Source organism: Columba livia, chromosome 17 (genome assembly GCF_036013475.1).
Source record: "Columba livia isolate bColLiv1 breed racing homer chromosome 17, bColLiv1.pat.W.v2, whole genome shotgun sequence".
NCBI classification, from domain to species: Eukaryota; Metazoa; Chordata; class Aves; order Columbiformes; family Columbidae; genus Columba; species Columba livia.
The window spans coordinates 14189887-14206070 of NC_088618.1; the positions used below are offsets into that span (position 1 = coordinate 14189887).

Genomic DNA, 16184 nt, shown 5'->3' on the forward strand with positions numbered 1-16184 from the left:
TGCTGGCACAGCACAACCGCGGAGCTGCCCCTGCGGCCCCCCTGCTCCCCTGCGGGATGTGCTGCTGGCCCTCCCCTCCCCAGGCAGGGACAGGGGCTCGGGGGGACTCTCCTCACCCCCCGGGGAATGCAGACGTCCATCTGAGCCCCGCAAAGGGCAGCGCTCCCCCAGCCTCGCCACCCACCCCCGCCCCATCCCCGGGGGGAGCACCAGGGGAAGCTGGTGATGAGATCTTGTACCATAAAGTGAAAAACATCACTTTAGCTCCTAGGAACTTCATAAAACTAAAGCCATTAATATTTATAAGGCCCAGAGGAGCTCTACAGCGAGCTAGAGTGCCAGAGACTGAAGAGGCGTCCCAAGCAAATGGGGGATTGTGGAACTTTCCCCATCTTATAAGTGTCATGAACAGGAAAAGCTGTGCAGCAGATAAAAATTAAAGCTCACACATGAAACAGGTTAAGGAAAGGCAAAGAGAGGGTAGCAACATGCCCCAGAAGAGCAACACAAGCCCTGGAGTAAAAAAATGGGCAACAAGTCTTCCCAGCTTCATCTGTTGCTCCACACCATTTATTGCAAGTCTGTTGAGAGGGTGATGGGAGAAAGGGTTGGGGAGAAGGTTGTTCCTTCAGGAAGGGAGAAAAGCAAGTGGCCATGGCCATCCAGGCACCGGAGGCAGGCGCTGTGCCAAGAGTCGTACGAGTTTCTGCTCTTTGCCAGCTCAGCAGGGCAGGGGATGGGGCAGCTCTCACCAACGTGCCAAGCCCTCGAAGTCGCCAGGGGCAGGATTCACCAGGGCCCTGGCAGACAGACCCAGTAAAGCCATTTTCTGCCTATCCGCACTGAAAATGTCAACTTCTGTTGCATTATTGCAGCTGCCAGAAGCAGCTCAGCTCCCTGCAGGCACCCAGCAAAGAGCCCGCTTTCCATAAGCACTGTTCTCCTATGGCGTTTGGAAAGCAGACATGGATTTTCCAGGACGGAGTTAGGAAATACAATGAACATCCATTGATGCCAGTTCCTGGAAAACGCGATCAGTCAAAGAAACAGGAGGATCACTTCATGTGATCACAGTCAAGGAGTCATTTATCTGGAGGGGTCGCAGCTGCCCTTCCCGGTGGCCCGGCCAGCGTGCGGCTGTCAATGAGACCAGGCCGGCGCGGCGAGGCCGGTGGCTCCAAGCCCTGATGGTGACATTGATGCGGGTGAATTCACCCTGTGGGGAACAACCCCCATCTCTCCCTCAGCCCAACACCCCAAATCTGACAAACTTCGTTTGTGTGAGGTGAGCACCCAGAGTGCCCACTGACCCACGGGCCTATGAACCTGTGTGCATGAAGATGGAGATTGAGCTCTTCACTTCTTTCTCAGCTAGAAAAACAGATGCAAAAAGCAGCAGGTCTCTGGAACCAGCATGTGACAGCGTTCCCAGCTGTCCCTGCTCAGCACTCACCAACACTGCTGGAAAAATGATCCAAGGAAAAAGATGTTTAAAGTCTCTTTCCTCCATGGGGGGTAACTCTCACTCACCTCTCCCTGACCCTTTATCCCCCTTCTCCTCCTTGTTCTCGTCCTCGTTCCCGCAGCCCCGTGGGGTGTCCCTCTGGCTGGAGACCTGCATTCCTGAGGGATGATCCCTCCAGGAATCCGGGCTCAGCAGCACCTGAGCTGACCCAGCAAACTGATTCCATTTCCACCAGGGAAGATGGCATTTAAATGAAATCTTTACAAACCCACGTTTAATTCTGAAATGCAATTGGCACAGCGTGGCTGGGTCCAGCGCCCTCCATTGCTTTGACAGTGTTTTTCTACAACTGCTAGAAGAGGTTCCCGACCTTAAAGCAAACTGTCTGGAAAGTCTGAGGCACACACCTACAAACCTGTGCGGTGGCCAACTCCTCAGGGACCAGCCAAGGCCACCACTGTCACACAGCAGGACTGCCATGGCAGGAGGCAACAGCAGCAACCGTATGCATCTAGATATACAGATACAGGCAGAGGTATAGATATGTAGATATGCTTGCTTGCTCTGTGCCATCAACATCACTTGTGTACATATATATATGTGTATATATGTGTTTTGTGTGTTCATGTACATATATGTGTATTTTTTATCTGTATATGCACACACAGACATATATATATATGAAGGACAATGGTAGCAGGCCAGGGCTTATAAGAACATACAAAAAGTAGATGAAACAGTTTGGGCATTAGCAGGGCCTAATGCCGCACATCCACATACACCTCAGCACTGCCAGCTCTTAGCATTCAAAAATCCTTAGTCAGCTCTCCAAAAATCATATAATTGCTTAAGATATGGACTCTTGTCAAGACCATATATTTTGCACAGCTGGAAGCGCTGTGCACATGCCGAGGAACTGTGCCCCAGCCCCATCTGTCGTGTTTTTAGTGTTATTTTTCCCACTGTGGACATGATGCTCTTGTGCTTTCCTTTATGTCATTAACACCTGACAGTCAGTCATTAATACCCCCACCATTACATCTCCCATAAATTTATTCCTTCTCTATTCATGTCCTCATGGGACAAGTCAAAGCCTCTGACTGCTTTTAGGCAGGTACCCGAGACACGAGGCTGGAAATGTTGGCAGGCACAGGGTGGCTGGGCTGCAGTGCAGGGCCATGGCCATTATTTTAAAAGATTAGGGAAACTAAATGACCCGAGACTTCTTTACCACAAGATTAGCTTTGCAGCATGAGTAAATTCAAACTACGAGTATTAGGCCATTTAAAGCATCCTACTTAAAATGGTAGAAACAAGGAAAATGCTAAGCTAAAATGGCAGCGCAGGTGAAGAGAGAACTGTCATGAGCCAAGACTTGTCTTGAATCTGGGGGTTCTGGATAAGATGAAGATGCCTGGCCAAAGGGGACGGTGGAGCCAGGCTGGTGGGGGGGGAGAGCTGTTCGTCTGCCTTCCCCAGCCACAAAACCCTGTGATGCCTCAGGGTTTGCTGCTCGGGGGCCGCAGGCACAGTAAATGAGCACTGAGGGCAGAAAATGGCTTTGCACCGGCTGTATGGTGCTGACAGCTCCAAGAGCCCCGGAAAACAGAAAAACATCGAGGGTGGTGATGGTAGAGGGACCCACAGGGTACAGCGGGCACAGCCAGAAAGCCCAGTTTACCACAGCAGGGTTTATTTTCCAGCAGCCAGCACAGAGTAAATCCATCACTGTGGGACATGTCTGGGGTCTCGCTTGGCTCTGCCGGCTGCTCTCATCCCCAGGGCTCACCTCTTAACTGCAAACCTCAACAACTACTCCAGGTGGTCTCAAAGGGACTCCACACCATTTCCATTAAAAATGACAGAGCTAAGGACAAAATCATCATGTCAAACATCCCTCTCCAGATGGCCTGTTCAGCAAATGCCACGCTCCCAAAAACCAGGAGGTAGGACCTGCCAGTCAAGCCTGGGAGCAGGCTCAGAGCCGAGCTCAGGACACAGAGCCCATGGCACCTCCTCCAGCAGTGTGCAGCACCGCTGCAATGGGGACATGTTCCCTGCGCAGAGCTAAGTGCATCCTCTGTGCAAGGGCAAAGCTGGCCCACAGACACGCTGTGCTGTGCCGGCGTTGCTGCCCTGCCCCACCAACAAGCACTGAGCAAAGCAGAGCGTGCAAAGAAAAATAACCACAACTTTATAGGTTTTACAAGCCGCTCTCAGACGCCTGGTGCAGAGATGGTGCTGCTGCAGCTCACACCGAGCAGTCGCTGGCTCACGATGGTTCCCGCTACTCGTCATCCTGACCTGGCTGCCTCTCCCAGAGCGGGTGCTGGGATCCCACGCAAGCTGCCAGCTGGCAGCTCATCACGTATGCACCACGCACCCGGAGAAAAAAAATGTGCAGAGACTGAGAACTGGGCCTTCAGAAGAGGATCCGGCATCACGGGACTGCAGCACTAGAGATAATGGAAGATTACACTGCTGCTTGAACATAAGCTCTTAATTAAACTCTTAAAAAGCAGGATGGGGTCGGGCACTGCAGCAGCAGCCAGACTTCAGGGCTGGCCTCCAGTACAGCCTGCATAGTTATTTGCTGTTGCAGGACTCCACTGCCCAAAGCTCTTGTACTGGTGACCTGCTCATCTAAAGGTCTTCCTGGCAAACAGTGACTTGTGTGCAATGTCAAGGTTATCTTGAGAAACCCTGAGGGTGCTCAGGGGGACCGAGGTCCCCGCTTGGATATAAGAAGCTGGAGCAGATAAGAACCTCGCACACATCTTTCAAAAATGTCTGAATAAATTCTGTGGACTTCAGGCTTCATCTGAAATATTCCCTTCATGTCAAAAGAGCACTGATTGAGAAAATAGCTCTGTTCTGTCCCTGCATGATTTCCTCCTCATTTTTACACAGGATACATACATTTTTAGAAATAAGAAAGTCCAGCACTTAGCTCTGAGGGTGCACAGCTCCTGCAAGAAACGGGAATGACAAAACCACAGAAAAAGGCTGTGAAATCTCTTCGCCAGAACAATCGGGAGCTGCAAATGCATTTGTTTACCTCACTGCTTTTGCAGGTTTTGTAACCACTGAGATGAAGAACCAGGGGCTTGTCAAAAGCCTTTGAAGACTGCTAATCAAAACCAGAGCTGCAGAGACCATTACATCACAGACAGCATTTTCAGTCATTTGGCCCTGCTATGCAAATACAGTTCTACATGAAAATCTGCAGCTCAGGAAATATGCCTGCAGAGCACTTTTTGTCCTGCGCCGGTCCAAGATTAAACACAATTTTGCTGATGGTATAAAATAAAGTGGAACTGCCAGCAGAGTTTGTTACAAGTTTAGTCAACAAAGGCATTTATTCCTGGATGCATTTACACCTCTTAAACCTTTAAAGGAAGGATACAAACAGTGTGGGTTTCCATTAAAGAAAACTTACAGTTTGCAGTGTCCAATGCCATGTTACCTTGGCACTGCAATGACCTGTAAAATAATCACAGCACAGGTCAAGGGCAGAAAAACCACCTTTATTTTCTTCTTGTGCCTTGCAAAGCAAAGGCAGAGGACCTCACTCAGTGGATACTCAGTGGGTCACAAGCAACTTATATTGCCCCTCTGTTCGAGTCCTTCAAGCTGAAATCCTCAGTGCCTGAGGCAATGGAGACACACTGCCAATAGAAGGTCCCCAAAAGATATTTTTCCACCCACAAAGGCTACGTGTTGATGCCGACTGATCCGATGGATCAGTGCAACTATCTGATTCCCCTTGCCCTTGGGCAGGAGCAGGTGACAAGGACAGGGTCATCCTTCAGCTCCCTCTTAGGTGGCCAAAACAAGTTGCAGGACGGGAGGTCTCCTTGACGGCAGCTTCGGACACGCCGGCTGCCCCAGCCCCCCCGCACCAGCATTGCTCCTTGGGGACCCGCGCTGCGGCGACGCGGGTGCTGCCAAGTATGATGAGCCCGGGTGACCACGCGGTGCCTGCTCATGATGTTGCTGGCAGGGGCTCAGGACAAGGCTTAACATTGACACTTCCACACCAGACCTCCCCCCACCCGCCAGTTTCCCCCCACGGGCTGCACCGCAGCACCTTCCACTCCTCTGTACGCCACCTTCGCCGAACCACCAAGAGCGGGGAGCCCATTCGGCCCAGGTATGGCAGGAACGTGCAGAGCAAGGGGAACATCCTCCTTGTCCAGGTGCCTACAGCTGCTTTCCCCACTGGAGGCAGCACACACGGACAAGCTTCATCAAGAAAATCCAGAAAGCAGAGCAGCCCCAGGACCTGCCCTGGATGGTGGGACTTAGAAAGCACTGAGAAATCGAGGGTAGGTGGTCTTGCTCCTTCCCTGATCGTTCCCTTCCAGCAATGACAACACAATGTCTGGTCAGCGAGTGGCAAAGCGGTGGCAGCAAGGAAAGAGCTGGAGCCACACGAACCAGCTGGGGCTGCAGGGGCAGCGCTGCCCGGGCACTGCGGGGGTACGGGAGGTGCGGGGCTGGGATTGCGGGGTGTGAGCTGAGCTCAGCCCCTGTCCCTGCACCGCCACAGCCCCCGCACGGCCCCCGGCCTGGGAGAGAGAGTGCCCAGGAATTTGGGGGGATTAATGAGCCGCTAATCCTCCCTGCGGGAGCCGAGAATTAACATTCCCCCGGCCACCGCTGACCTACTTCTCCCCCCAGGGACACTGTGACAGGGCACGGAGCTGGAGGGCGGTCACCTGGTTTGGGCTTTGAGAAGCATCCTCCCATGGCGGCGGGCGGGTCAGCGAGGGCATGGGCACATCCCCACCGACCAACCGCCTGCTCCACCGTCCCGGGCTCCAGGCGTCGTTCACAACCTGCATTGGGTAGAAAAGCTGGGTGAGAAGAGGTGCCGGCGGGGAGGGGAAGGCGAGGAGCGCTGCTGCCCGCACGGACAGCCCGCACGGCACGGAGCACAGGGGCGCACGGAGCACAGGGGCGCACGGAGCACAGGGGCGCACGGAGCACAGGGGCGCACGGAGCACAGGGGCGCACGGAGCACAGGGGCGCACGGAGCACAGGGGCGCACGGAGCACGGGGACAAGTCACACCGAGCCACACACCCCCCCAGCGACCTGAGTGACACGGGGAAAATGTGGCACTGGGGCCACCGGCCTGGGAGTTGACAGTAAATTCAGTTACGAAGTTTATAAATTCAATAATCCTTTCAAAGTTTAAAATTATAAAAGCCCTTGTATCATTTATGTTCAGACTTCAATAACTTTCCAAGACCTACGTTTGGTAATTAAATCTCTTAAGCACATTTGGTCACAGCCAAAACGCAGTTATTTTACCATAAATACATTTCAGTCAGGTTTTTTTGCTTTTATTATTTGGTGATGGAAAAAAGAAATCTACTTTATTGCTGGTCCTGCAAGGTTCCTCTTCCCAGTAATGCTCATTCCTGCAGAAACCCCATTCACTTTGGAACAATTATTTATTTGAGACAGAGTTTTCAATATCAGGCCATTTTGCACCAACCCCCCTCTATTTTTTTTTTATACTATTAAGACAACATTTTTCACATATAAATGGGCCTGGCAAACAGTCCACTTCAAGTTGTGTTTATCTCATTAGCCTTGACTGATAGTGCTCTCAGATTTGGTACAGAATAAGAATTAGGATAAATCTTTTTGCTTATATGCCTTGACTGAAAACTGGAAAGATTAATACAACACAACTGGCAATAAATAGAACATCTAATTAATTTTACCCATTTGCACCTCTACTTGAATGGCTTTACCGTGGTTTTGCCATTTATTTTTCACAAAACCTCCCGATGTGGGTAGGAAGTTAAAAGTGTTTCCAAAGGATATTTTAACACAGGCAAAGCAGGCTTTGTGCAGCTTAGAAAGTGCCTCGAGATCTTTCTGATGAAAAGAAAATACAGAAGTGCCAGGAAACAGACGCCAAGCGCTGCAATTTCTCCCCTTAAACACCAACTCATAATATCTGGACGTATCCCTCTGTTTTCAGCGATATCCCTCCGAAACACACACACTCCTTCCCGCACACCTTCCAGCCCCCACTCTGCTGTGCGTGGCGTGACCTCCGCCAAGTCCCAGGCGCGTTGCAGGAGCACCTTCAAAGCCTGGAGCAGGTTGAATGAGTAAGCCAGACTATAGAGGAACAAGAGACCGGTGCAAAGTGAACACGTGCCATTTGATAACGGCTACTGAGGGGTACCCATGTGGGACAGACTATTAACAGGACAAAAATTACACAAGCTTGCCTGCAGACTGCAAAGAGTGTGGAGCTGCCGAACAAGCTCATTTGCAAAGGGGAACCTCAAATGGAGCAGGAAGAGCAAAGAACTCTCTCACAAGCTCTCAAAGAAACCAGCAAGCCAATATTTATGCAAGAGCAAATGCAAAAAAAAAGCCATGCAAAATGGTGCACAAACGTGGAGGAAGATTTGGGAGCACTGGGGAAACACACAGCAGAGAAGCCACATGCAGTAACTGCTGTGTGGCCCTTTGCCAAAACTGGCAGGAAGAAAGGGAAAAGGGATTTGTATCAAAGAAACAGAGTCTCGAGACATCAATATATCAGTGATACAGGGCAATAATTTAGTGTAAAATGTAATAAGTGATGGTCAAAATTGCTATTGTTGAACAAATCGAGTAGGATTCAATTATATTATGCATATTGTTGTAAGCAGTAACTGTGCTTGTGCAAGTTTGATTACGTTTTGTAGAACCTTGTAGTAGTAGTTAAGCCAACGCCTGGATGGGGCAGCGGATAACAGAACTCCAGAGGCAGAAACACCCAGCGACACCCAGCAACATCTTCCTCCAATCCAGAGCTGGTAGACGCGCGTGGACAGCGCGTGGACACTGCCGACTAGCCAACCAGGAGCTAACTCGTCAGGGCGTCCCAGCGCGTGAACGAGTGTATAACATATATAAGCACATACGAAAAGTTGAGTGCGGGCCGTTGGCGGAACTGAGCTTCCCCCGGTCACCCAGCGCTGTTTTGCCTGATTACCGCTTGCTTTAATTTGTTAACTTTAATAAAGTTGATTGATTGGCCCAAAAACACGACTTTATTTATAACATAAAATATATAATAAAATACCACGCAAAAGGAGACAAGAGGTGAGTGATGAAGAGGAGCAGGTGATGGAGGATGGGCTGGGAGGAACATCCAGGACATCCTCAGCATCAAGCCAGAAGGGAAATAAAACTGCACATAAGTGGGTTCATACCAAAATGAGATGCCGTGGTGAGCAGAACGTGCCAATGAGACAACGTGAGCCACGCAAAGGAGAGCAAAGAGAAAGCTGAAACAAAGATACTGTCACCTACACAGAGGCTGTGCTTTCTTCCGGAAGGCAACCAGCCTGTCGGAGGTCCGCCACCACCGGCTGTCACAGGCGACTCACGAGCAAACCAAACCCCCGCTAACCCGGAGCAGCCATTTGCTGTGGTGGGTTTCCTGCGGCAGAAAGCGGCCGCGGTGCCGGCAGGGGCTGCGCTACACGCAGGCAGTGAGGCCTTGGGGTGCTGCACCCCTGGGGGAGCACAGCGGGACCCCCAGCCAGGGGGCGGTGGCTGGATGGCAGAAGGGTGGCTCCCAAATGTGCCTCGCCAGAGGACACCTCCTTGTTCTCCAAGCCCCCAAAGAGGCTGACGAACAGTCCAAAGGACTGGTTTCTAGCTGGTCTGTCTGGTTTTACGAGGGACTTGGGGGGTTGTCAGAGCTCCTGTCCCTGAGTATCAACCATTTGTCTGAGATGCCTTTGCTTTGTTTGGACCTTAATGATGGCAATTGGAAGCCATCCCCTCAGGCCTGCTTCCCGTCTCCTAATTTCCCCACTGATGTCCCCTTGGGCCTTTGGGAGGCACAGGCTGTGCTCTGGCTGACCAAGACACCCAAAATCTCCAGGCTGTGCGGGCTGGAGCAGAGGACAGTGCACATTTCTGGGTGTCCTTCCTGCATTCCTGGAGTTAACCAGGTAGAAGCAAAATGGTTCTTGGTACAATTTCAGCAGACACTACAGGCGGAGAAGCCATCTGGCTGCCCACAGCCTCATTCCCAGCAAGCCCATAGAGGTGTTTCAAAAAGTCACCTGAGACCCAGCTGTTACAGAAAGGCACCAGCGCGCCCTGCCAGACCAGCTCATGAGACACAAAGGGACCGTGTCACTGCCAGCAGCATCCAGAGGTACCGATCTGGAGCGGGATCCTGCAGGAGTCATGGCCAAAATCTCCCCTCTGCTAGGAAAGTGAAATAAGCTCATGTACAAAACAGTGTAACTGAACCCAGGATTATCCATAAAACCTTGCTGGCTGTTGAGGTGTAATGCACTGACCTATATGAGGTCAGGCAGCTGACATCCATCTCTCAGTAAACCAGTTCATAACCAGTTCCCTGAACAAAACACCACTCTGTGCTCCACAACTGTACAGGAACACCTTCAGCATCTGCTCAAAGACAGCAACAAGGAGTGCACTGTCAAAATATGAGGCGACTGTCGTGGCGCTGAGGAACATACTACCCCATCTCTAAGAACACCAGTGTGAATGGGGAATCAGCCCTGCAACAGGCTGTCTGCAAAAGGACTCCAGCACCACCCAAAGAGAGCGCTGCCCAGGAGCACACCCCAGAGAAACCACCCTGCTCCCACACAGAGCAAACAGGGAAAAATAATCCAGCAAAGGAAATGTAGAAAATAATCCAGCAAAGGAAATGTAGAAAATAATCCAGTGCTACTAACCCCTAGAACTTCCACCACACAGCTGCAAAACTGCAATATTGCAACATCACGATTTCACTACAGGCAAGGGATCTAAGACCAGAAGAAGGATCATGCAGCTCAGCCCAGATGTCTATGTCTCTGACAGTGCCCACCAACGCCCATGCCATGAGCAGGCAAGAACAGGGCAGGCATACGGTGACACTTCAGCCCATGTCTCCTGCTGGGTTCAGGCAACCCATGCACAGATCAGGATCCAGAGCTTGCACCGTTTCTGAGACGTGGCGCAGTATGATGGAGTTATTAATAGCACTGTATTTCCCTCTCACTGCTGAGCCCCAGGCTCCTAGGTTAAGTGAATGTTCTTCTGTGACTTCAAAATACTTTCCAAGTGGCAATGTGGTAAGTATATAAGTATATATTATGTTGCAGGTATAGTTAGTATTTCCCCCCTGACCACTATTTTGTGTTTATTGAAACAGTGTCATTTTATCACCTGCCCACCAAGGTCCATCATATCCAACTGCAACATTTCACATTCAGCACCTGTTTTGCTGCTGTGAATAATTCTGTATTGCCTGCCTAGAAATCTGGCATGTCTGAACACTGAGCCATGCCCAGTGACATGGGCATCTCCCAGACACACCAGTTTGCAGTCCAAGCTAGCTCCAGATGGGGATGTCAGCTGGAGACATCTCCATGTGGAGCACTGTGCACAGACAACTCATTACACTGTTCACAGGGTCCCCTCAGCCATGATTCACCTGCTGTGGAAGGAGGTGCCCCTGTGGTCTCCCCTGGCTCCTCCAGACCCCCTCGCTGAGCTTCTGGCTCTGCCCTCACCTTTTTACAGACATCATCCTGACCCAAGTTGCCCCTTGCCTGCTGACCTGGCCAAGTGCCACCACAGGGAGAAGTGGGGAGAGAGGGCTGCTTTTCATCCCCTTCCCACTTGCCCAGAACAAGTGCCCACCCCCGGCCCATTGATGTCCCCCAGACAGACTCCCAGGGCAGCTCTGTCCCCTTCCCACCCCACTGAATGCCCCTCTCAAGCCCTGCCCCACATCTCGCCTCCCCTCTCCACATCTTCTCCCATCTCCTCAGTGATGTGGAGGTTCCCAATGTCAGCAAGTAGAAGTGATCTTCTCTCACCAGGAGCTGGTGGGTATCAGGCCAGAGAAGGCAGGGGCTGTGGTGCTGACCCACTGCTTGCTCCCAGAGAAGGGAGCCTACATGGGGGCTGGACCATAGGCCCCCAGGGCCTTTGGACGGAGGGGCCAAAGATGCTGGAGCAGCTGCCAACTCCTGAGGATCTTGGTTGTGGCTACCAGAACAAGAAATGTCTCAGTCTCTGGGTTTTACAATCCCAGATCCTCAAGGCTTTGCAGGGACAAGGCCCTGGTCCTCCCACAGCTGCACCTCCTCCACTGCCCTGTCCTCCTCTTGGGCCAGACTCAAGCCAGCCCTGGAGCTGTCTGTGGACACAGTTCAGTTTCCCAAGGTGTAAGGTCTCAAGAATATGACCATCAGTCCAAGGTAACCAGACAACAATGGGAGCATCCTGCCACCACCAGCAACCAACCTCCAGTCTCCCCGGCAGTTCGGCGTCATGCGCTCAGCCAGTCTTCATCCTCTCTTGATTTCCACTGGAGACAGGTTCGCCAGGCAGGGGGCTCGCTCCCCCCCACAGCTGGAAATCCCTGCATGATCTCTGCCATGGGTCCAGCAAACCAGGCTGCAGGTCCTGCACGTTGGCAGGGACCAGCAGGCTTGTCCTCTCCACACAGATCTCCACCACAGCTGAACTCTCTTTGTAGTGCTCTGCAGTAGGCTCTGGAGGAAACCTGGGAGAGCACCTGGAGGATCTTTGAAGAGGTTTCTGAGGAGCCACTGGAATTCAAAGTGACCAAATGGGACATCTGGAACCTGCTCTGTTCCCAAGGAGATTACTTCTGTCTCTTCATTGACAGCACCAGTCTGAAGGAAAAGGGCTGCATGCTCATGGAAAGCCATGTCTATGTGAGTGAGGATGAGGAAGATCTCTTCTAGGACGCACACCAGTATCTCAGAGCAGAGATCAGCAAGAGATACCTCCTAAGGAAGCCATTCCTTCAGGATGAAGAAGAGATCTTTCCCAAGGTGGAGGAAGAACTTCTCCATTTGGAACACTGAAGAAAACCGCAATAGAGAAGGTGGACAGCATGGGCGCCCGAGATACCTGTTTCCCGAGAGCAGGATAAAGGACCTACCAAAGGGACGTGTCACCACTCAGCAACTTTTAGTGCAGGGAGGGCAACATGGTAGCTCCAATGCAGTTGTGGTCATTACCATGCTGGTCTTCATTTCCCATCAGGATGGCACCTCTTCCTCTGCAGTTTCTGCCCTGTTGGCTCCATGTTGCTCCTCTGGCATTGAAAGGTCTCCTCCTCGTCGTGGATGCTGCATGTCCAGCATTCGCCCCAAGGGCACCAAGGCTCTTGGGAGAGGTTGGGAAACTGACTGGCAGCCTCACGTGCCTGTGGCAGGAGATCCTGCAGCTGTTAACAGGCATCACAGGCTGAATCCCCCTTCTGGGAGCACTGCACTGAAGAGCTGTTGTGTAGCCACAGGATCATCACAGTATCACAGTATCACAGTATGTTAGGGATTGGAAGGGACCTCAAAAGATCATCTAGTCCAATCCCCCTGCTGGAGCAGGAACACCCAGGTGAGGTCGCACAGGAACATGTCCAGGCGGGTTTTGAATGTCTCCAGAGAAGGAGACTCCACAACCCCCCTGGGCAGCCTGTTCAGTGCTCTGCCACCCTCACCGGGAAGAAGTTTCTTCTCAAATTTAAGTGGAACCTCTTGTGTTCCAGCTTGATCCCGTTACCCCTTGTCCTATCAGTTTGCCACCGAGAAGAGCCTGGCTCCATCCTCATGGCACTCACCCTTTGTATATTTATAAACATTAATAAGGTCACCCCTCAGTCTCCTCCAAACTAAAGAGACCCAGCTCCCTCAGCGTTTCTTCATAAGGGAGGTGCCTCACTCCCTTCAGCATCTTTGTTGCCCTATCATAGAATAATGTAGCCTGGAAGAGGTCTCTAGTGTCGTCTGATCCAGTTCCAGCTCTGAGCAGGGTGAGATACAAGCCTGGACCTAACCTTAATCCTGCCTTAAGCTTTAGAAAATGGACACAATGCCATTCGTGACTTCAGAAGACCTACTAACACCTGGAGGTCCTCAAGGGTAAAAAGCCTTTTCAGATGAGTAGCAGTGGAAAAGGTTGAGACTCACTGGTCTACAAGGAACAAGAAAATCCACTCTTGGCTGTTGGAAACCACTCCAGAGCTCCCCATCCACACCTTTTCCACTGCAGGATGCAGCACCCATTAGAAATGGTAAGTAGAGATGTTCAAAGATGTTCACTCTCTCAACACTTTGCAGCACCTAAAGGTTTCCTGGGAATGACATATTTTCTCCCAGGCCCAACACTCTGGAGAGTTTTGCCATGAGCCCCTGAGGTGTCTCCAGTGGAGGAGGGAAAGGGGGGGCACTGCTGGTGTGTGCTGGAGCCATGGTAGCCCCAGGGGGCCAGGCAGCAGGTCTTGCTCACATGCTCAGGAACAGCCAATCGCCAGTTCTGGGGTCAGGAAGGAATTTTTTTCCCCTGGGCAGATTGGCACTGGTCCCCGGGGGTTTTTCGCCTTCCTCTGCAGCACTGAGCATGGCCCCTTGCCAGGGCTCCTCGGGGCCATTTCTGGCCAGGGATCCCCTGCTGCTGCAGAACCAGGAGTCCAGCTGTGCCCTCCCTCCCTCCACCTCTCTTCCCTGTGGCAGCTTTGTTTTTCTAGTTTTCAGTCATTTGTATCATAGGTCTTCTAAGGCCATATCCTGCAGTTCCACGCTCAACAGGAGCTGCTGGTTTTTAACTGCCCCTGCATACAATAATTTTTTCTTTTTATTGTATCGCAGTTCTGTTGTCTGCAAACATAAGCTCATTTCTGCCTCAAGAACTTTGTCCTTCAGAAGCATTATCAGTTACTGCAGATAACTTTTGGACTCACAGCAATATCATCACCATTTCAAGAACTCAGCACTCTTGGGACATCCCTGGATGTCCCTGGAGAGTCCATATCAGATCATGCCAGAGTAATTTCTTTCCTGTTTAGTATAAGGACATTTAAAATGTCTCTCACCAACAAGCTTATGCCCTGCGTACTTAGATCTTACCAGCTGCCACAAATCACCTAGATCTGAAAGAAAGTCCTATGGCCAGAAGAAGAAAGTCTGTGGAGGCACCTGTACCCAGGGATAGCATCCAAACAGACACCTGGAATTTTAGGAAGGACCATGATCTCTACCAATAATGGCGTTTTTCTACCATACTTACTGCTCAGGGGAGAGATTCTGGCTGGTTGTGTTATGTGGCTGGTTTTCTATCTGAACCCTTAATTGTGGTCAAAACCAATCTTCAAAACGAGAAAGCAAAACTTTCCTACCTATCAGCTTGGACACACACTGACTGACCTGTGCTCCTCAGTTCCTCACCTACCAGCAGGCAACACCATGGGCTGGGCACGCCAGGGAACAGAGGACACACGACAGCTCCACATCTCCTGGAAGACTTCTCTGCAAACAGCCTCACCTGCTCTGCAGAGCACACAGGAACAGGTGTCTTTTCTAGCCAGCCAGATGTGGCTCCGCAGCTGCGCCCCCGAGCAGGGACACAAGAGGAGGGGGCGGCTGGAGGTACTTGTCACACTTGCAGGGAAAAGCTGGCTCTGACTCTGGTCCCTGCTGTGGAAAAAAACAACCCTTGAACTCAAACCATACCCTATCTACCACAGAGCTGCCTCCTTGCCAATTCTCCGTACATGGAAAATATTATCTTCATCACAAGGCCCAGCAGGAACCGTGGAGCAGTCCCAGCAGCAGACCCATTTCAGTCACACCCTACAAACGAAGCGAAGCACAGACCCCCCCACAGCCTCTCCAGCACATCCCATAAGGTGCAGCGTGTCCTGCAGAGCAGCCTGGGCTCTGGTCCTTGGCCTCGAGGCACCTCCGCTCCCCACTGGGTCCTGAACGTCACTGTGACCCAAGCCCCTGTTCCCCAGCCACCTCCTCACCCCATGCGATGGCAGCCAGCAGCGGACCCTGTGTCCCAGCCCCACCATTGCATCACACGTCACCCTGTGTGGCTCCACCCCAACCAGGTACTTGCCCACCCTGACCCACCTTGTGCCAGTCACCACACCACCAGCCCCCACACACCAGACTCACACTGCTGGTGTCCTCCTAAGACAAGGGCTTCCCATTTCTCTTACTTTTCTGGGGATTTGCTGTAGTTCCACTCCCACTGTGTTTGCCGGAACTATGAGGTGGGTCACCACCCTCCACCAGGTCCTTCCATGTCTGGCACAGGAATGTTAGAAAGGTTTAAGAGTGGTGACTCTACGTTCCCCTGTCCCTGGCGAGTAAATCCAACCTGTCCTCCTTTGTTATCGCATGAAGGTCAGCTCCTGTTTCACTCCTGGTCTCCCTGTGCACAGCCTCATGCCCAACTTCTCTTCCATCTCTGCTCAGTGGTGCAGCTCCAGCCACTGGCAATGCTTTTCACCTCTGCCTCCTCAGCGTGTTTCAGCAGCATCTGCTGCCTTGTGGGTAGAGACCACTGATAAAAACACACAAGGTGGATCCCAAGAGTCCCAGCACACCTGCCTCTGCCCTATTACCCTCGTAGCCCCCAGCACCCCTGCCATGATCTCCAGCACCCCTGCCGTGATCTCCAGCACCCCTGCCATGATCTCCAGCACCCCTACCATGCCTCTCCAGCCCTGCCAGGGACAGGTTTCAGCCCAGAGGGCCAACAGCACCCTCCTGCAGCTGACCTCCTTCCCTCCCCAAATGCAGCCAGTCTCCATGGGCCACCAGTTTGCAGCAGTCCCGGTCTGCCTCTGTCCCAGCACAGCCTGGCAGAGCGGGAGCTGGCACAGACCCGCGGTGCACAGA

The 16184-nt window shown here is 52.0% G+C and overlaps 1 protein-coding gene across 13 annotated transcripts in view; it reads right to left on the bottom strand.

The window, feature by feature from the left end:
• AIFM3 (apoptosis inducing factor mitochondria associated 3) overlaps positions 1-16184 on the bottom strand; it is a 49014-nt gene that overhangs the window by 29969 nt on the left and 2861 nt on the right. For 4 of the 13 annotated variants that reach the window (XM_065033988.1, XM_065033992.1, XM_065033991.1 and 1 more), the window contains exon 2: positions 6187-6306. The exons of 3 other annotated variants lie outside the window; for them this stretch is intronic. In XM_065033988.1, the coding sequence (XP_064890060.1) occupies positions 6187-6217 (31 nt within the window). In that variant the 5' untranslated portion in view covers positions 6218-6306. Of the gene's footprint in view, positions 1-1872; positions 2123-3769; positions 3846-4904; positions 4942-6186; positions 6307-16184 lie in introns of those variants that run through there. 6 more of the 13 variants (XM_065033990.1, XM_065033987.1, XM_065033983.1 and 3 more) reach the window with 6 other exon arrangements.